At 42.8% G+C, this 22,104-nt stretch overlaps 1 protein-coding gene across 1 annotated transcript in view; it reads right to left on the bottom strand.

Moving 5' to 3' along the window:
* Nucleotides 1-22,104, bottom strand: part of T265_02321 (hypothetical protein) — a gene marked incomplete at both ends in the record, with an annotated part of 104,419 nt that overhangs the window by 20,691 nt on the left and 61,624 nt on the right. Inside the window, 10 exons of the mRNA XM_009166535.1 lie at nt 261-419; nt 1,560-1,754; nt 2,504-2,812; nt 3,900-3,969; nt 10,540-10,572; nt 11,249-11,511; nt 12,675-12,939; nt 13,029-13,361; nt 17,138-17,286; nt 20,288-20,620. Coding sequence (XP_009164799.1) covers nt 261-419; nt 1,560-1,754; nt 2,504-2,812; nt 3,900-3,969; nt 10,540-10,572; nt 11,249-11,511; nt 12,675-12,939; nt 13,029-13,361; nt 17,138-17,286; nt 20,288-20,620 — 2,109 coding nt within the window. The remainder of the gene's footprint in view (nt 1-260; nt 420-1,559; nt 1,755-2,503; nt 2,813-3,899; nt 3,970-10,539; nt 10,573-11,248; nt 11,512-12,674; nt 12,940-13,028; nt 13,362-17,137; nt 17,287-20,287; nt 20,621-22,104) is intronic.

The raw sequence follows: 22,104 nt of genomic DNA, 5'->3' as shown, positions 1-22,104 counted from the left end.
TTGTGTACAAACTAATGAAAAAATCTGTAACTGCTCATGTGTGAGCCTAAAGTTAAGTTGGTTACAAGAATACTGCAGTTATGAGTGGAATATTACTAGCATTCTGTGAATCAAACGTAACAGATGAGGTTATTTGTTGTCCACCAAATATTCTGTCGTTGAAATAAGTCAGTGACGCGGATACCTCTACCTTATTGGAAGCTGCCGTTGACTTACGACTTCAGCTGGAGGCAACTTATTGTCGATAGAAAGAAACCTACCGAGTCGGTTGTTCGGCAGTCTTTTGAGTACACAGGGCTCCTCACGACCCGAAACAGACTGTACGTTGGCAGTTAGCGTTGAGATATCGTCGCCAAATGCTTCCAACGCTATATCGCTGGTGGCGCCCAAATTCAGCTGCGCACGAGTGTAGGTGTCACCTGAAAACGGGAAGTCAATGCTGAATCGTCTAGTTACTGAACAAGGCTCGTATAGCAGACGGACAGGATTGTAAAAATTGTCTGTCGTTTGAAAAAAAACCCACACTTGTATAGCCGACCACGATATGGGTGCAAGCAAGCACAAACCCAAAAAGGCAAAGTCCAAACCATAGCAATTAGATTTTAATTTAGATGGGTTGGAGTGATCTTTAATTTAACGTTGGGGAGAAATTCAGATAGAAAAGTACATCAACAAAAGTCGAGAGAAGGCTACATATCTACAGCCGTCTTAGAGTGTCAAATAACCTTACGGGAAGCGTAGGTTCTTTCATCTCCCATTCAAGAACCACGCTACAATGAAATCTGCCACACCAATCGGTAAACACACAGATCAAATCTGATAGCGTATGACCCATATACAAAATTATATGATTTGGAGGTACTCGCTCACACGCGCGTACACCCCCTACTACCTGCTCCGTACCACCTTTCGTAAGTTTACTTGGCAGCTCTTTCTAGATCGTCACGCTGTGAGTTTACAGAATACCCAAAGATTTGCAAGCAGAGCACAAGCCAACTGTGTAACAAGCCTAAAACCTCCAGTGAATCCGACAAAGTTGGAAAGTTGATAACACGTCCGCACAACACAGTTCATCTATGAAGGTTCCCGAAAGTTCCGAAGAGGCAAAACTCTACCCCGTTTTACAGTGTGCATATTTAGAAGACGAACATCCTGGAAGAGTAATCAGCAACACAGACTATGAAATGAAGTATGTAGATTCGGACAAATTTTCGAGTCCATGAATGATAATTTAGCACGGTTGGAACCTAAGGACTGTAAACAGAAAACTCGTAAACAGATGGAGAATATACGATGAAGCCACATTATGGTAAGTGCAATGACAGCGCAAGTGAAAAATACAAGTAGCGCAACACGAAAACCGCTCGCCTGCATGAGCTTACACCAGCTATCACAGTAAGTGCAAAACAGAAACGCAGTCCAACATTAACCTACCTCTCAAGTTCAAGATCAAGCGTTCATCTGTGTGCATTCAAACAGGCATGCAGAATAGTAGCTGATCTGTATGGGATGATACCAAGGGGAACGAAGGTGGACAGAACAAGTGTCACTGAACTCACCAATTATCTTTGCCGGGAACGGTGATCCTGAAATATGCTGATCCTTGAATTTGATGGCAACCTGGTAGTCACCGGGAGCTGATGGATAATATCTAACAGTGCACGTTCCGTCATCATGTTCGTCACATTTGATTTCGGCTTTCGAAGGTCCTTCAACGGATAGCGATAGACCACCTATTTTGGAAGATATACGAACTAGGGTCATTTTTGTCGATTTACGGAGAATCCACTTACTGACACATTAACCGGGTGATTGAAAAAACACTAGTTCTACTTCAAGATAAAACAAGAAACTGGTTTTTAGCGGCTCAGATACGTAGAAGAAGCGACAGGAATTAAAGGTAAGTGCGCTGGAATAGTTCAACCATGATTCATCATCAATCGGGAAGCAAACGTGATGGGGGGTAATTACATTTACTGCGACCGAACTCGAGTCTTCTATATTTAAAACGAGGAGTTATTGATTACGCTCACTGTGTCCAACAAAGGAGGGACAAGAAGGAAAAAGCGTGACCGGCTAAACGCACTGGATGCAAGTGCGTTGGTTAGCCGCTATTGTATTTCTCTTCTTTACATTGGTTAGCTTTTGGTTCGAAGTTGAGTACGTTTCACGGCTAGCGTTTCGAAATACCAGTGAACATCCGTACAAAGTGAAACCTGGCTTACATCATACTTGAAAGAAACGAGAACCTGAGACATTAAAAAGTCGAAATTTTGGAAACGTTTTATCTAGGAAAGGATTTTCGATATAAAAAACATGAGGCTAGAGACTAGTCCACACATGGATAAAGCGAATTGGGTCACAGGAACTGATGCTCTAAAAGACGAGATTTTGTCTTGATTTAGTTTTATAGAGCAGACTGAATAAACAGACACATAAATTACAGTTTGGGCACGATATCAACTCAATAGTTATCTAGAAGCGCAAATAAATTTGAACAAACCTCCTCCAGCATCCTTTGTATTGATTGTAAACTCTGCTGGTTGGTTGGTTACTCCGTGACTCAAACCAGGTCCGTAGGCAGTGACGTGACCGGTAGTCACGAAATCCACGAAAAAACGATACGGGCTGCCTTGCAATGGCATAGCCACAGTGCTACTCCTGATGTCGCCCGGCTTCGCACGAGTGATGCCATTCACATGAAGCTCATGCATGCCCTGTTCAACAGGATCATACATTATCGTTATTGTATCGTCCGGGTTAATGGTTGGTGTAACATGTTGGTGCGTCCCAGACGGTCGAACAACCATGCCTGTGAAAAGACAATCGAAATTTCCGGTAACGGGAACAAACAAGATGTGTAATTCGGTGAGAAACAACAATAGGCGCAGGTTTTACGATGATAGATTTTGCCAAACTAGTAAAGCGATCACGTGTCATAATAGAGATTCTTTCACTAAAAATAACGTCGCTGCCCAACATGGGGTCACAAACGATCCAAACTTGTAGATTTTCTTGTACTGAAATTCGGTTTCGTTTTTTACGGTAACATAGACTGCATCTACATCGCACACTACAAAACCCAGCATGCGCATGTCAACCAAAATCTACATTGCGGATAAAAAGGCAGAATTGGCAGCCTAACACCACAAACTGAATATCGAATGACGATTGAGTGCGCATTCGAGTGCTTTGTGAGCGATGGAATGTAGGAATCCCCATTTGTGATTCCGACGTTTAGGATGAGTCTTTTCTGAAAACCCGATCACCTTACAGCTGTTTCATCCTTATTGGTATTTCTCATTTTTGGAACTTTGCAAAGGCTACCTTTCAGGTGAATCGAACCTATGTTACGTAATACCATATCTATTTTTCAGGAAACACATATATCCGAGCTGCTGTTAGTGAGTCATTCTGCATCACGAACGGGTGCCACTGATTAGGTGGTCAAGGCTTACCTCGTTCACCTTCGTTCGATGTACCGTCCTCTGATTCGCGAGGCATGGACTTACGGTTACTCTTAAACAGAGTGAAATTTTTTTACGCTCCAGCTTCAGAGAATCGGCTGACGAAGAAATCTCACGGTTCATGCGACAGTTGTCAGACTCAAAGCTGTCAGCTTTTGAATAAAAAAAATATGGCTGTCACAAAGTTCCTGGATTGATTCATATTCCTCTTAACTACTTCGACAAAAAATTAACCTCCATGACATACAAGCAGTGAAGTTAAACACGCCAGACAAGTCACAGTTTTTTGAAAGGCAACACGCACAATTAATGACACACAGGGTACGTACCACTAAAGAGCCGACAGTGAATTGAGAAAAACAGAAATCACGAATAAAGGGAATCACTTAAATTCAATCCCCATCAGACAGCAGGATCCACGAAATAACTTACATTCCACATCCGCGTCACCCCGGGGGGCTGGTAGTCTGAATTCCACTGAACGAAATTGTGAGGTAGCTTTCTGCAAAGTTGCAGAAGAAATTATGTGCGGATACAGTGTCTCATTCTACAGGCTAGCTTCACATAAAAAATGGAAAGGAACAGAGGCATACCCGACTGGACGTGCCGAATTAGAATTCGATGCACTTTTGTGAGTCACCAGTATGGATAACGAAAACAAGCATGTAGAAAGTCGTGTATCAGGTGACATAAACATTTACTCAAATAATGAAGGACAGTAACATCAGTAGCCATAAACCGCGTACGGTGGTCCTAGAGACCACAGATATGCGCATCAATGACGAGTTGAATCATGAAATAGTGATAGCAGGCCTAGTCAGATGTCAGTAAGCTCAACTGAAAAACTAAATGCATGGAGCAAAGGGCCATTTCCTTCCCAAACCTTCCAACTTATCGAGTTTGAAACCTCTGAGGGGGAGGGAGGGAGCGGCATGCATCAATACCCATTTGAAAATACCATTTAGACCAAAAGGAGAAAAGGGACAAGAAAAGAAACAGAACGGTAGTCCATCGCATTCTAGAGAATAAATCTCCAAGTAATTGAGAAGAAAGACACGTTGCCACATAGGACAATAGTGCTGACAGAGAGCAGAGGGAATGAAGCTTTTTATATCGAAGCTAGAGTAATGCTTTCCTCACAGAAAGAGCACAGCAGAATAAGCGGACTTCAACACTGCAAAGTTCCGCCGCTAAACAGGTATCTCAAACCACCAGTGTCTCCGAAAATGCAGTGGATATACAACCGGTAAGAGTTCTGCCATCGACCTAAGCCCTCGTCTCATGAAAATATCATGTTTCAATAACCGCGAGGTAGCGCGAAGCTGGGAAAATCCCCGGCCTGAGTTCATTACATCTCGTTGTGTCAATTGTATTTTTACTTCAGTTTCTGGAAGAGTGAGGCAAACACGAGAAAATTCGCAGTTCGTTTTTCGTGCTATACAAATGACAAACTATCTTTTCAAAAAACTTTTATATAAAGTAGTTCTGTAAATATCAGCCTCTGACTACAAATATGTCACTAAACGTCGGAGCTTGAAAAATTAGAAGTTGGTATTTTTCGTACATATGAGGATATTCCCGAAAGTCGAGACAAGTAGTAGGGTGAAACGTAGCTGCGCTGATAAGAATCCACCATAAAAAACTTTCGAAGAGACATTTGTAACTGAGTGTCGCACGAACAGTAGCAGGCTGGGAATGCTTAATTTCCCAAGACACGGTAATAAAAGCCCGTAAGGAATCGCAAAACAAGGTTTATTAGACTCAACTTCTACAGGCCTGGAAATGCTGACTAATCATTTGGCTAGTTCAGAATAAGTAGTATTGGACAAATTGGTGGACGTTTTTATAGATCTTAGGTAGCACATGTAGCCGGAGTATATGGTGAACAAAAAGATGATAAGTTAGCCCACGGACAAACCAAAACACATTAGTTGTTTTCTGCAAGAAACTTTGATGGGCCGGACAGGAAGTCGTAGATTTCCTATAAAGAGTGACAGCGCTGGACCTCTCATCCGGTCTTAATATTGCAGCTTTTATATTAGTTCCTTAGGTCCGGCAGGGCTTTTCGTGTTATCACTCGTAGGGTACGCCACAAACGATAGCGCAGTTATATCAGTTTACTTTTTAACCGATCCTCTTTCTCAGGAGACGTCAGTGATAAAAAAAGCTCCATTACAGTCTCCGCATTTCCCCGGTGGTAGATTTTAGGCGGTGGTATTTTAGGAAGACTCGACGGGTTCACAACAAGTCCCTGTAAAACTAAAGACAAGACAGGTTGGCTTTTTTACAGTCTACGAAGTTTGTAGAGCCATCTTTTGCGGGTACGTTCGACTGCACGCACTGCTGTCCATGTTTGCAAATTTGAAATGGTGCACATGAATAAGCTGACAGAAATCTACTTTAGCGAACGTGTAATCTGTTAGGAACTGTAGTTCCGTGAAATACATGCTCCAGAATGCCGCTTTTTTAATCCACTCATCAAGAAATTATGAAGGGGGTAGGTTGTACATTCGGTAATAGCTATTTGATAAAACAAATATTCAAGACAAAAATCCTGAAATGTGAATTTTGCTTTGAAAGATCATATTGGATTTCCGAGCTTTCAACATGCTGTGTTCAAGGTAGTTTAAGTAGCTTCACACATATGTTCTCGGCATGTCTTATCAGTATTTTAGTCAACGGTCCGTTAAGCTTCATCAGATGTAGTGAGTCAGTTGATTTCGATGTACTCTAAACGACGTCAAAACGTCGAAGGCGACGACAGATCATCATCAACCTCACCCTCATCACATTCGGTTTACAGAACAAGACCGAGCTGATCAATAATATACTATAGAGGTTCGCTAAAGCACAGGCGAAAGCTGCGGCATTAGGCTAAGTTCACTCATTTCTGTGTGACTAGATTGCTTGTATTTTCATTGTGCACAACACAAGTTAGGTGACCTTGCCCAGTTGCGCTATTGGTTGTCGCGACATTTTGGTCGCTTGATGAACCAAGCATTGACGGTTTTACATAAGCGCAGCTCCAGTCCAGTGGTCGGTGCACCAGCCATTTAGCAGTATAGCAACCAGCCAGGCCGTTTGGCTCTATAGTGTCACACAGCAAAAACTCTGGAAGCAAGGGCAGGTGACTCAAGGGGCTTGATGGGAGAATAGGTCTCTGATTGCTGGGTTATAGCAGAGCATGATGGGAAAATGGACCAACCAGCTTGAGAAACCTGATACTAAGTTGGTCCACAATTGCCTCTGAGTCTGTTGCGCGCGCTGGCACACGGTTGCTAAGATTATAGATGAACATAGAGCCCAAGCTATGAGAAAAAGTGAATAGATTGGATTTACGGGAGTTTTGATTGGTGATGGCTTGAGACCGGATAGAAAATGAGTATAACTTGAGGTAACAGTGCTTCGTAAATGTCAACACAAACATGGACGACCAGTCTTATTGAATTTTGTGGAGGAAAATTCCAGAGAACAAGCAATGTTAATGCAAGGAAATGTGAGAATAATGAAGAGGAAAACAAACAGTTAGTGGGAGTCCAGTCTGGTGACAAGCATCAGGTACGAAAACACAATGAAGCTTGCTAATCAGCGCAGCCAATGTCTGATATCTTACAAATCCTATCAAATACACAGGGGAATCTGTTTACTAATGAGGAAGATGGCAGCGGTTTCTGGATCCTTAGCTTTGACTCGCCCCATCATTCCATCTAGGATGGCGAGGGGAATGGGCCTTCGTGGACTTGTATGGATAGCTTGTATGGTAATAGCTCCCGTGGACTGGTTATGCAAAAGATTAGACTGAAGTGGTGGGATAAAAATAGCTAGAGGCGGGCAAGCCTTCAGATGATGTTCACGTAGACGCTAATGAAACAGTCACGATCAGACTGAAGAATTGTATTGTGAACATGATAAAAACAATGGGAACTCGATATAAAGTCAAGTGAATTCGAGTTCAAATCAGTTCAACCTTCCGGAAGTGCGCCTTGGACGAGTGTTCGTTGGTTTGGGTATTTGACGCATTTGGGCGAAGGATCATGACGATTACTTTATCCGACTATTTAGCATCCTTCTGGGTCAACAGAGGTAACATCTTTCCCAACTTCGGCTCTAATAAAAGGCCCCATGTTTTATGCAAGATTTGATCACCGTGTATTATTCTGAGCAGCAAAATGAGTGCAAGACGAGTTCACTCGCCCTCCCTCGCTAAGACTAAATATTCAGGCCACGACCTCAGTGGCTAAAAACATGAAGGTCGATGGCACCAAACAAGACTCTTAGGTCACGCTTGGTCCGTTAACGAAACTCGGACGAATAGCTGCTCAGTGAACAAAAATTTCCCGGCCGTACTTCCCCTAATTGGACGGTGCTGGTATATTGGGTGCACCGTGCTCTGAGCGAGAGTATTTTTTTAATTTTATTTGATCAGCGCCTGTTTTCTCGTTGCAATTTGTAGCCTTGTGTTCAGGGCACAATGTGTACTTGAAAACGGCAAACGCAAGACGACTAGGGAAATCATATTAACGTGGGTGAATGTCTTAACATTTTCCCGTGTAAAATAATCCCCAAAGATGGGAGGTGAAAGCGTTTGAGGCACGTAAAAGGTTTTCAAATAACTTAATTTAAAGACAAATTCGGACGCTTAAACTGATTTCACGAAAATCATACAACCACTAGCGCAGATCACTCCAACAACTGAGTTTTTACAATAAAGAAAGTCCACTTTTTCGGCCCTGTTCTATAAAGAGCGGAGATGGTGAGTCTTATTCTATCACAGTGTCTCCTACAACAGAGTGCGCCTACGACAACTTGATGGATCACCTAAAGCCTTCAAAACGTCAGCTCCGGTTTGTACTGCTTTCAGCTGCACGTTAGCGCACTGTATTATAATTTTTTCAAAAGGATACAACCACTAGCGCAGATCACTCCAACAACTGAGTTTTTACAATAAAGAAAGTCCACTTTTTCGGCCCTGTTCTATAAAGAGCGGAGATGGTGAGTCTTATTCTATCACAGTGTCTCCTACAACAGAGTGCGCCTACGACAACTTGATGGATCACCTAAAGCCTTCAAAACGTCAGCTCCGGTTTGTACTGCTTTCAGCTGCACGTTAGCGCACTGTATTATAATTTTTTTTTTCAAAAGGCCAGGGCACAGCGTGGGCAGTGCAACCTTACTGTGGTCTAAACGTGGCGGGTGTCGATGCCGATCTATCGCTGACGTCAGTGCACGACTGAGATCCCGAGTGCATTGAAATAATTTAACGCATGGCGACGCAGCGTAATTAGACGGGAAATAAGTAAATACGTTGGGACACGAGTGAATTACTTCGAGCAAAGCATTGTTTTCTGTGTGTGGAGTTGACAAAGTGCATCTATTTTGTTACATCCAATCGAGAGCATACGCTGTGTACTACCGGGAGACGATGTGGTGTTCAGTACCTCATTGACAAGCACGCCGATTATAAAGCACACATGTCCAAAAAATCCACTGATTGTTATCCAAATGTTTCTATAACTAGAACGTATCTAAGGGTCCGCATATCAGGTTAACAAACCTGATTAAGAGGCCTATTGGAAGAAAAAAATATGCAGCAAACCAATGAAAAATGTCGTTTGATCATGATCGCTTCCAAGTTGCCCACAGATATGATCCCACGCAGGAATACCAGCACCTTTGTGAGGAGAGCCGTGAAAACCAAGCAGAGTTCCGTTCGGGTCGTGGCTGCATTTACCATATCTCTACCTCACGACAACTGCTGGAGCATCGTCACACAGAAAAACAATAATTGTTGTTCTCATGTCTGAACGTAATGTCCGGCTCGGTCGCGCTGCTTTGTGGGGATGTCTATCTTTCAATGGTGTGCCACGCATTTTCTTCACAGTCCTCCAACCATCATACTATATACCTGCGGGCGCGTTAAGGTCTGCTGGGAATACTCTCCCAACATGACCAAAAGTGGTGCCCTTCAGGCTTACTGTTTGTCACCTTTTCTCCATAACCTAATAGTGGATTAATTAAGTGAGAAACTTTTGTTGTCTTTCACCCTAATTTTGGACCTTCTTTCCTGGGAAGCCCTTAAATTCATTGAATATTTGGCCAATGTTGCGCTACTTCTTTCAGTTTCCATTCAGATAAGAAACACACCAAATAACCTAAGTGATGTTACCATGCGTTTCGAATTGCGTCTCTCACCCTCAAAGTACGAAGTGCTATTATACGACTGGGCGAGCGCGCCACTAAAACAGGCTATGGTGTCAGAACCAAGTTACTGTCTGATTTCGTTTCCCCATCCTGCTGCATTCGGGGATTAAGGCGACCCGGTCGATGGCATGATTTCTTCTTCCAGGATGGGGACCGCGTGATCCTCGCTGTGCCTGGTTGGAGACACTACAAGATATGGCTGGCACCCGATGTCAGTGGCGTTCTTGTTGTCAGTTTCTGTCCAGATTGCCTGAGTGAATTTCTGGAGGTGTAGGCACCTCGGAATGATTGTGTTAAGCTAGCACTAAGTCCCTCCCCCATCCACCTTTATTCTTTTCTTTACAATAAGGCTTTCAAATAAGTCATGGCTGTACGGCAGTGAAGCATTGGTGTTGAGCACTGATGTCATGCTGTCATGCTTCAACAATCAAATCTGGGTTTGTGTGATTTTTAAAAAACGTATTCCAACGCTGAATTTTAGTGGTGAAGGAGCAGTTCGCTCATGTGACCTTATTCATTTATTGGAAAAAAACTGATTTCCACGAGCGGCCCCGTTATGAAGATCACTGTTTTTTGCCAAATTTTGTCGAACATTTCCGGTGGAACATAAGTAACTCTGTATGGATATGTTGTCCCCAAGAGAATATTTGAATTCATGCTTCCCTATATCATCCTGATGACAGCTAATAACGGTAAGAACCGAGAATTAGTCTGGTTATTCCTGGAACACGTTTCTGGAACAACTTTCTCCAATTCTAAAAACTTTTCGAAACATTTTAACGCCGTTTATTAGAAGGTTGTACAAAACACAGTAGAAAACAAGACAAACAGTGATGAGAACTCAAAGGTATATCTCAATGAGCCAACTTACTGCGGGTTTGGCAGCCTCCTCGCGGGTGACAACCTGCGTAAGAAAGTGTGACGACACAAGAGTGAAGAATTAAACTGCAGCGACTTCAATGAGGCCCCACTACTTATACCCTTGCTATTAGATAAATACATAAAAACGACATAAATGCGAAATACAGTTTACTTTGCGACTCCTCTACTTGGAAAGAATGAGAGGGAATTACCTCGTGGGCACACGCTTTGGTGGGAAAGTTGAGGACCCCTTTCTATATTTCATAGTGAAACAAAAGACAGTCAGCTTGAAACCTAAGTAGTCGAAGCTCATGAAGGTACCAATGTAAGGATCCCCATATGAGACAAAATCTTGTGTAGGACAGCACGTGTCACGGCCTATGCGGAACAAGAGCCTTACCGAGCTTTAATGACGAGTAGGACTGCAAGAAGTCTACACAGTGACAGGCAAGTTTGAATAAAACTCGACGCACCTATGTGGAGAGTGCTCAAAAGGATTGTCGCACAAGTAAATGGAAACTGTTGAGTAAGTTGGAACAATGAATTTCTTCTGGATAGCCAGATCCACGTCTTACTGAACGGTCCATACACCGCTTTTATCTTGCGAATGGATACAGCGCATCAAAGACCAGTTGTACAACAAAAACATCACTGCAAAATTTAGGGGATAACGTTTATACAGAACATTACACCTAGGTAAACAAAGGGCGATTGCTTACCTTTTGCGTGAATTCGCCACCGGGAATCAGCTGACCACCGAACCGCAGTTCCACGCATAGTTCACCCAACTGTTTCGGAGTGTAATACACGCTAACGATACCATCACTGTTCTCCTCAGACTCCACAGGTAGCAAAGTAGCTGAAACGCCCGGTTTCGTGGCAGGTTGAACCACCTGGCAAGTAAGGCGACCAGTGCCACCTTGAGCAATGTTGACTCTAATCACGTTCTCCGTTTCGATAGGGACGATTTCACTAATCGGATCTGAAAGCATTTAAATTGTAAGCTTAAGGGAAACGTCTAGGTTACCCACTGAACATAAGAACCATTCCCAGCTTTAAATTTCACAGTTCAACCTTCATATCCTCGTGGTTCTCTGGAATCTCGATTCGCAATGTGTACCACAGCTTGAAATCTAAGCCTGACAGACTCAAATAAACAAGTGCGAAATGAATGTGAAGGCCAAGAAACAACATGCCTGTCTTTGTGCTCTAAACATAACGGAACATAAAAGTGGCTTTCTTCATTGACCTTCTCAGTGCCACCAACGCCTGGCGAAAATCCAACCTTTATGCGGATCGTCTGCATTATCCTAGGTAACTAATGTCAGCTTTATTAAAGTTGCACGGAGTATCCGTAAAGAGACTTACCAGACCAGGCATAATAAGCCAAGGTCCCAAAATTTAAACGAGGCACCTTTTCCATCAGTCAATAAGGCGATCGAAAGTAATGACAAAGACGATGTACAATTATTTACAAATCAAATAAGTACAAATTTATGGTAACAAACCAACATAAATGGACAGCACCTAAGATGAACGGTAAGTTAAGATACGTTAACCACGTATGATGTGGAAAACAAGAATGGTAAACATAACCTTCGTGTCATTCATGTGATGAAAACAAGATAGACACACTATGAACAAAGTAACACCGCAAGACAACTAAGTGTGCAGTCATGGCAGAACATTTTCAAAATACTCAACAGGCCAAAAGTCAGGCTGCACCTGAAGAGAGATACCGATCAGCAGGACTTCCTAAAGGATGCCCATATTCATTGGAGATTCCAGGACTGAACTGAACTACTTGCCACTAGGATTAAACGTCAATTTTGTCACTGATGCTTCATTCCTTTACAACCATAAAGTTTAGTTAATTATGTCCAAAGCCTTGAAGTGAAACAAACGCAAAAGACTGGATGAAGGCGGCACGGGGTGCCGGTCCAACACATGCATTCTGAGGTAACTACGCCACCAAGCGCTCAATCGGATAATCTGGAAAGAAACCGATTGTATTATTGTGATTACCGCTGGCACGGAAAGGTCGACAGTGCTGAAATCTTCCTGAAACGACATTGTCAGCAATATTTAGGCGTACACATGAATACCAGAAATCATAAACAAGCCTTCATACTAGTACTTTCTTACCTTCTATTGAACACAGATCCGCTCGGCCAGTTGGAACGCTCTGGATAACGAAAGGGCTGTTATCCACCTCCACTCCGGCAAACATGACATGAATGTTGTGCGGACCGACTAAGTATGGTTCGTAAGTACAAGACAACAGCCCGGTGTCACTGACATCACCGGAGGCTAAACTGGTCACAGAAGGGACCGCACCATTCGTCACGATGGACTCGTTATCCACAGGCAGAGGAACGACACGAACAGGTACAGACTGTCCCCTTGGATCCTGAAATTGTATCAAGATTCGAAAAATGTTTAGGAAACAGTAACAAACGCACCATGCGTACTATAATAATTTAGTATAATAATACTTACAGTCAGTCCGAGAGTCAGATCACCCATGCCAGCATCTCGAGCATCAACTGTGAAGGTGACAGGCAGGCTGGCCAGCACAGGACCATCTACTCCAGGTCCAAGGACACGTACGCGCTCCGGTTCACAAGATTTCCGAATCTGAACCAAGAAAGGAGATCCAGGAACATGTTCCCCGTCGTACAGAACCTCGATATGACACAATCCTTCTGCTTCGGGGGTGTAGGTGATCTTATGATAGTGCTGAGGTTGGGAAATGTCTTTCCCAGCAGCGGCACCTAAGGGCTGGATATGCGCTGGTCGCGTTTCTCCTCCAGGTTTAGGTGTGTACCGAACCTGCGGACGGACATACGGGTTGGTAAGTTGTACATAGAGTGAAACAATAGAGCTTGACTAAAGTGGTTACTTTCAAGGTGGTAGAAAACTTCGGCATAAGAACTTACAGTGAGCCATTTCTCTCCCACAGTTTACATTTCTCAACATATGACTGTTTCCGCGTGTTGAAAAGCTTCATGAGAACTACCCTTACGGGTAGTTCCGCGAATGATTCCGTCGAAGAGTAGTAGTTAAAATCAAAATTTACCAAATTCTTTTCAGAAACCGAATGAAGAATTACAAAGTGAAAAATCGGTGGGATAGACTGTGGGATCACTCCATTGAAGTGCTGTATGTAGACATAGCGGAAACGTCCAGATAACCGAATACGCCAATGACCACGCATCAGTCTTAAATAACATTCAGTAGCGCTATAGTGCACATATTACAGGTTAAGAAGACCCCATCTTCAAGTAGCAAAGAAAAGCCTGTTTTACCGCAATTAAAGAAAGCGTAAAATGGAACGATTTCGAAGTCAAACCGCTAAGGGTTGAATGCCGCATATTTGTAGCCTAATCGGAGACTTCTCTTTATCGACAGTGTTGATTAGAATAGGCTCTTTATCGATGGACGGCACTCCCGGAAAGAGTACGAACAGCGAAAATCAGTTCTAGTGAAAGTACTGGCTTGCAGTGTCCTTCAGGCTGTAAAATGAATGAACACTACAGGAGGATAGCTGTGACTGTTTTAAGACAGTCATGGTAGCTCATGATCCAGACGTACAAGAGGAGTGGGTGGATCAAAACTTAGTTCACACGGCTTAATCCAATGAGAGACGTCAGACTTCTTTTCTGAGGCTAAATGCATCTGATTTTCACCCACAGGGGACTACAAAACTCAATCTGAGTCAAGAGCTCCTCTGAAAGACAATGTACCTGGAAAAATATCACCACTATCCCCAAAAAAGCATGCGACAGGGATCGTAAAGTCTTTGGGGTGTAACCTTTGGAATGCATTAAAAAACCTCTCTCCACTACGGTATGTTGGAATGGGTTTATAAGTGCATTGCGAGATTAAATGTGGTACCAGAAAATGAAAGCTTAGTCGTCCCAAGCTATATCGCCCATACCAATCTTTTTTCAATCTTTTTTCAATCAACTCCGTAATGACGATGTCTCCTCGATTGGTGACAAAACGCGTGGAATCAAATTGCCAAGTCCAGTGAATAAACAAATCACAAAACAAGCACAATAGATATTTCAAAAATGACCTAACCTATGTGACGTGCAGGTTTTTGCACAGTTAAGACCATTCTCGAGACAGAGTGAGGGTTTGTGTAGTCCTAGGGGAATGATCTGAATGATTAATTGAAAGAATAGTGTAGTTCAGTTATTGCCAGACTGAGTCCGAATAATCATTGCAGTGTGCTAGAATAGGTCTCTCAGCCAAGACCTCCGGCTCGAACGCGGGTCCTTCTAGCTCCTACTGGTTACTAAATCCCAGAAAACTAAATTCCTGCAACCAGCTGAAAAAAAAACAGTAACACTACACGGTAGGTGTGAGAGGATTTTAGGGATTGTCTAATCCTTTGTCTAATCCTCTCGCGACGATTATCGGCGCCTATTGAAGAGTCGAATACAGATCGGTGAGCACTGGTATACGACAGTATGAGTTGACGTCTTACCAATTTACGTCTGTTTAGATGGAAAATTATTTGGTCCGAAGATGTTGGTAAAAGGTTGAAACGGTGACTCTTCACCGCCATATTTACGTAATCAAATGTACACGTTCATTTGTTTATCGGATTGCTGTGAAAACTTATCGATGACAAAATAACATAGATATCTCGAACTTTTCGCTGTCCAAATAAGCTCAGTCAACCAAATACCGTATATAAAACTATCTAATCCACCCAAACTGTGACATGTCAATGTCTACGGATCTGTTGTGGTGACTATAGGAACGATTAGCCCAGATAAAGAGTAATTTCACGAGACTAGTGAAACTTTCACCCGAGAGGTCATCACTCATGGAGCTAGTCAGCACGTGACCACGTGATGTACTTCTGTGATTGGAGGATGAGCAACGCCCTATCCAAAGTGAGGGCTAATCACTGCCATTTGGCCGCCTGCAACCGAACGGTTAAATGAACACATACGGGTCCCAAAATTGCGGATTCGAAACTCCATGAGTTTCGTGATATGTGCACCACTGGTAATCCCCAAATTTGGATGAAACAGCTGCACAGTGGTTTTCGGCTCTTCAGTATGAACTGGCTTCACTGACAAGACGATCAAAGATAATAAGAACAGCGAAATCTGGCTGACCGCACTCGTTAATTAAGTAGCACAGATCATCCTTATCCATTCATGAAGCAGGCAAGAAGCGAAAAGCGAAAGCATTTCCCTCATAAACGTAAGCAGCGTCAAACATCGGTAATCCAAAATGTAGCTTGTTTCGAGGTAACACGAATGAATGCATTAAGGTCCTCTGGAGGTACCTCAAGACGCCGTAACGACGCTTAAACGTTTGCTAAGTTTTTGATATCACTCTGAAGCCTAAAGAGGGCGCAATATGATGACAGTATGGGAAGTGTCAATTAGAGTAAGTAAACTGTACTCCAAATAATTCAAGAGTATAAATAAAGCCTTATCCTACTTGGTAGGAATAAGCAAACTTCTCATAAGAGAAAGATTTCCTTGCAAAGGCGTTGATTGCATGTACGTTGAACAACATATAATACATCCGGTATGCTAGATAAGAAAAGCCTTACGACTGCATCAAGAACTGAATATGGGTGTACGTAACCACAAAAAAATCAGTCGTACATCGCCTTGATAGCAAAAGAATGAACAGCCATTATGCAGATATTCAGAATGCAGACAATGAGGGCTGGTTTCGGAAAATTCATCCGCTGTGTGAACAGTTCGGTGCTAGGATCTCAGATAATAAAATGTTTACTTGGAGACAAAAAAGAGTAACCCTGGCGCCGCCGGTATGTGGCATTAGAGATAACTGGTAAGTAGAAAATTTGTCTCCTTTTACTCAAGTTTACCAGTGTTTAGATGAAAGTCACTAGTCGGGTTTTTTCCCACCAACAGATATCGAATAAACCAAAACTGTGTAATAGCGTCCCGAAAGGTCTTTCGGCGTACTTGGACTTTGCAACCCATGTCTAAACGTTGTTTTTTAAACACAGACCGGAGAGCTACCAGAGTATTTTTCACTTGCCAGCCATTATTTGCATTTGTCTATTGGCAACGTGTTTCAGTCGCTTGACAGTGCTCGACTCTTTGTGACTTTATGTTCAGACCCCCATATTCCGATTCTACCGTCGAAATTAATTGATTATAAAATCATTTACACGATTTTTTGAAAGTTTTCAGCTGGGGTGGATTTAGCTGCGCAGCGGAATGAAAAAGGACTGTGCCGAGTCCGTGTTTTCCGCGATTTGGACGTGTGTTGCCACGCGTTGCCAGACCACCGGATTAGTGTGCCTCAATAATGCCGCTGGACACGACACTGGTTACTGGTTTGTAATGAAGCAATAGCTCCCACAAATGAGCAAATCAATGGATGACCAACGGCTAAATAGATTCATTGAATATCGTACAAACTGTGTACGCTCACATCTCAGTCCAAAACATTACTCAGCCGCAGGTCGGCATAATTTGATGAAACCTGGACATAAGAAAGCAGGTGTGCCATCACTGTCACAAGATGCATTGGTGAGAAGAAACTGAATAATAACGGAAAACATGGTATGCAAATGATCGTCAAACATTAGCGCTACGCACTTGCAATTTGGCATCGCCAGCTTTCTTTGTGTCCACTGTGAAATAGGCCGGCCAACCGGCTCGTAATAGTCCGGACTCCAGACCAGGGCCGTAGCACTGAACTTGGCTTGGGTCAACTTTGGTCTTCACATCCACGTAAAATGGACTATCTGAAATGCGGAAAATCCGGTTATATGGCCAAACAGCTGACATTTTACTCCGAACAAATAATCAGATTCAAGTGAAGGCGGCTTTCAATTGAGACCGTTCCCGATATCTACAAAGTCAACCAGACGAGCGGCGCATTAGAATGTTAGCTAAACTGGGGTAAGACTCCTGGGCATGCGCGCAGTCTTAAGAACAGTGTTGCGTAAACGTGCATTGAAATACTTGGCTGGGCTCAAACCAAATACCGTGATGCTTCGCAACCGCGTCTAAGAAATGACACAGAGGTTTGACCGAACTACATGATAACGATTCTGACTTCATTCCGGTTACTTAGTGCCTTTACTTGAAAATTAAAGAACGTAAATGAATGGATTATTGAAGGAAAAGAGGCAATTTCATTGTATTTCTTCCCCAGATCTCGTGAAGTATCTCCTGTTGAAATCAGAACCCAGGCGCACACTTTGTCACTTCCTTATAACAATGGCAGTGGCACTGAGTAGTTGCATTATGCCCTACCTAAGGTGGGGCACACCTAAGAACAAGGCTATTAAGTGTGAGGGAGGGCGTCCGCCCTGTTTTTACTCACCGCTTTCTCCAAGTCATTTCCTAGCTCCAGTAGAAAGATCAGAAGTAACAATTCACTGATGATAGATGAGATTGGCAAAGCACATATGTAAGGCCTCACTCTATAGGCTAAAGGTCCGACTTACTCACAGAGCCCTTTTAACTAGATTAAAAATGCGACAAGTAACTTTTGTCGCATTGGTAATGACTGTTTTCATGAGTAAGAACGGTAGGACAAAAATACTCATACTTGTATGCAATGGTAAACAAGGCTCAGAAACGTTATCAGTGGTCCCTTTCTGCTTAATCTATCGTAATCAGTGCATAAATTCCCCCTATTTGACGGTAGAGTACTCTGCAGTTAAGCTCAATGGTTATAATTCGTGGTTACCTAGTCCTTGAATTCGCTTGCTTGCTCATACTGACGAAATTTTGATGTAAGCACGAAGTACTATGATTCAGTTGAATTGTACTCATGTTTATTACTAACCTAGGTTTTTCGTACACATCTTTTGGGGCTCATTTCTTCGTCAACGTTGGACTTATACACTGTTCCAAATATTACTGCAGTCCCTAATTTGAGCAGGCGCGTTGCGCACTCCCTGACTAAATGAGGTGGATATAATGGTTTGGTAGTCAGAATACTTAGATGCCTCACATAGGCAGTCATTTATCTATATTTCCTAATGGTTGCGATAAATTTTTCCTTTTGCATTGTATACTGAAGATCACGCGGATAGCTGCAGACAGTTCCGTTCACCCATGAAGTGAAAGAAATCACGGAACTCATTAAACACAATGTATCCTGCTCAATGGAGTCATCATCCATAACTAGAGAATTAAATAAGCCCAATGGCTCTAATGGCTAATGAAAGATATTGCTCACGGCGCATGGGTTCGCTGGTCTAGTAGCCAACAATGTATACCGGCACCTGTGAGTCAAAATGATTGTTCCACACACCAGTTAGTCTAAGGTTACTTAGATAAAAGGTGCTCCAGTATTAAACGCTCGTCAGTGTTCTGTGTGTGAATACACAATTCACACCGAGGCTGTGACCATCGAGTGAAAGCAATATTTACTGATACGTAGGGAAATTAAAGTTGACGTGACAATGTGAGAACCCACTACTGTGCGAAAATACAACCTCTGAATTGAGCGTCTAAATCTGTTTGGTGAGAATGTGTCCGTGTTGAGAAATGGTGTTAGGAGTACTCTAGACAAAAGATAAAACAATGAACGGTCGTTAGGACCGAAACATGGCTTCTGGATGGTAGTTTTGATGGTAGTCCTTAGTTCATAAAGTTAGAAAGGACGTGACTGCTCGTATAAACCCATCACTGGTGGATCATTGACTTTTTGAATGGGATTTATGTCGAACCGTAATCGGGTTACTTAAGGATCTTGATGCGAAGAACCATTTTAGTGAGGTGGGCTGTGTCGCGCTCCATTATCGTGTTGAAACGTCATAAATTTTAGCTCGTTTCTCTGATGCGGAAGATGCGGGAATTTGTAGTGTCATAGTGTATAAAGCAGCTATGCGTTCCCATTACAAAATCACCAATTGAATTTCACTACCCACGTAAACATCAGCAATTTAAGCTCCAAGACTGAAGTACAGCCTTTTAGTTCATGCGTAACGGCGGGGTGCATCAGTTTTCTAAATTAGACATTTCACATCACTGAAAATCACGGTGTCCCATCTAAAGTTTTCCGATGATGTGATTTATAACCCAGTTCATTTTCTTTTAAAAGTGGCTACAACTAGATCCAAGGTAATCGTTTTGTTAACTAATTTATCAATTTGTCATTATTACCAAGTTATTATTATTATCAAGTTATTAAGCAAACTCGAGTGAGATACGTACTGCAGCAGTCACAGTATGCGTCGCACACTAATGTCCAACCCAAGGGTTTTGTAGCCTCGAGGTTCGGTTAACATGATCTGAGGCAGCCCAATCACTTGAAGTAGCGTGAAAGCTAGACATAAATTCCGCTGGTCCAGATTCATTCAGGGCGATCTTAGGGGTATTCATTTCAAGATAGTGACTCCACTGAGACTTAGACGGTGCTTGCCGACCTGTGGCGAGGCAACACAAATACCACTTCACGATTGCCGACGAAACAGTACTTTCCCCGCCAACTTACAACCATAGAAATGATGAGAAAAAAGTTGCATAAGTTCTGAGAAATAACAGATGAGGTGCTGCATGATTTGTTAGTCATCCTTCACGCGTGTGACCGATATACATACCGGAAAACGCGAACTACTCTGCTGAGCCTGGCACGCGTGAGCTAAGTTCATGTCAGTCAGATCAGTCACGTATCGATTTCTATGATCCACACAAATTTCGGCTTGGTGAGCAATATAGCTTACTGCGTCCCAGATCACTCGGATATATTTTGCGGAATATGAACTGAGGTGATTTAAGAAGACTCACTTGGAACGTTCGTATCGTTGAATCTCACAAAAATCGAATATTGTCCTGGTTCCTTGGGTGTATAAAAGACCGTGCACGTTCCATCCCGATTGTCACGACACCTGATGGGAGCTTCGCTAGGACCCTCAACGGCCAAACCCAAGCCACCCTGACCGGCACCCGTAAGGTCGACGGTGAATTCGGCGGATTCTCCGGGACACAGATGTGGTCCGTTCTCCAAACCTTTACCGTAAACTTTTACCCTGTTTGGGTCACATCCAGGAATAACGCGAATATTAAACGGGCTTCCTGGTACCTGAACACCTTCGTAACTAACGTCAATTTGGTGGGCGCCTGAAACATACAAACGAGTTCAACTAAGATGTTTGGAAACGTACTCTTGGAAACGAATGCTTCTTAACAACGGAGGGAGAAACAGGTCAGTGAGTCACTCACACCTTGCGTTTCGTATGATTATAAGCATCTAGTGGAAGCAAATGATTGAAGCAAAAGTCTGAATGTGGCTATGTTGCTGTCCACAGATGAGGCTGATGGCGAAGCGCCCAAATCGCGTACAGCGCGTGTGCTGCAACACATCTAGTTGTATATCGCCTAGTGAAACCAAATGGACAAAATCAGGGAATGCTTCAGTTGGCCATAATTTGGCATAATTAGTCGCATTTAAAATGCATAACTGTGGACGACATTTCCAACCTCATCTCAAATAACTCACGCATGCTTGTAGCGATCGAAACACATAACAGTGATTGGACAGAGAAAGTAAAAAAACAAGTGACTTGTGCAAAGCGGGGTTGAAGACCTATTTCAATATTGATAAACAAAGGTGCCGTGGGAATTTCATGGCGCAGAAGCAATGAATAAAGAGAATTCACCAAGACGTTGAGTAGGAAAACTTTCAAATCAGACGTATGGTAACGGAAATCAAGATACAGCTGATACTGAATCCGTCTGGTCGTTGTAAAATCGAGTTCACTCACAATCTGATCGCTTCGTTCTTTACAGATGACTTTTACTTTGAGCTGAGTCAGCTTAGGCTTCGTTTGGTATTTCTGAGCCTATCAACTTGGGAAATAGTTCGAAGGAGAACATTTAAAATTGAAGTTAGGACTAGAAGTTTAACACCCATCGCACGGACTCAATAAATCGATCCAAATTTGTGGAATATAAATAAACGGCTACGGAACTCGATGAAGTGGTCTTTCTAGAACCGAATGAAAGCTCTAACCTTTGTTCACCTCACTACATAATCTAAGAGGATAAAACAATCCGGGTGAACATTAGTGATGAGTTATCGTGAGTATTCTTGCAGTGAGCCCACAAACGTAGATGTCAACTAACAGCACACGAGTATATGGCTGTTTGCACAAATAGTGACGAAAGAGCTGCGAAAGTCTGCTAATGTTAGAATTATACCAGGAAGTTTTTCGGTTCACGGTGTAACTGTCAAGGCAGAATAGCTACTCAAATATAACATAAAGTATAGCATAAAGTATCGACAAATACACCCATTTGCGAATCGATTTGTTTCTCACAAGGGACTCCACTGAATCTCTCGTTTATGATACGATTATGTGATGTGTGAAAATGATAGTGTGCTACGTACATGCCACCTCATGTTTCGGCTGGGGCGATATTCGAGATATAACGGTATATTTTCAGAAAGGAAACTACTCACAAGGTTTCTGAAAACTCTTCGACAGCCCACGGCCGGTCTCGCCCTTCTTGAAGCTCATCCGGTAGGTGCAGTCCCCGAATTTCCGTCAACCTTCTGTTCTGCTTGAACCCAAATTGGGCTGAATTTGACAGATACACCCATT

The sequence above is a fragment of the Opisthorchis viverrini genome (genome assembly GCF_000715545.1).
Source record: "Opisthorchis viverrini unplaced genomic scaffold opera_v5_28, whole genome shotgun sequence".
Lineage (NCBI taxonomy): Eukaryota > Metazoa > Platyhelminthes > Trematoda > Opisthorchiida > Opisthorchiidae > Opisthorchis > Opisthorchis viverrini.
Note: the sequence above shows the minus strand (reverse complement) of the source record. Positions and strands in the feature narration are given on the sequence as shown.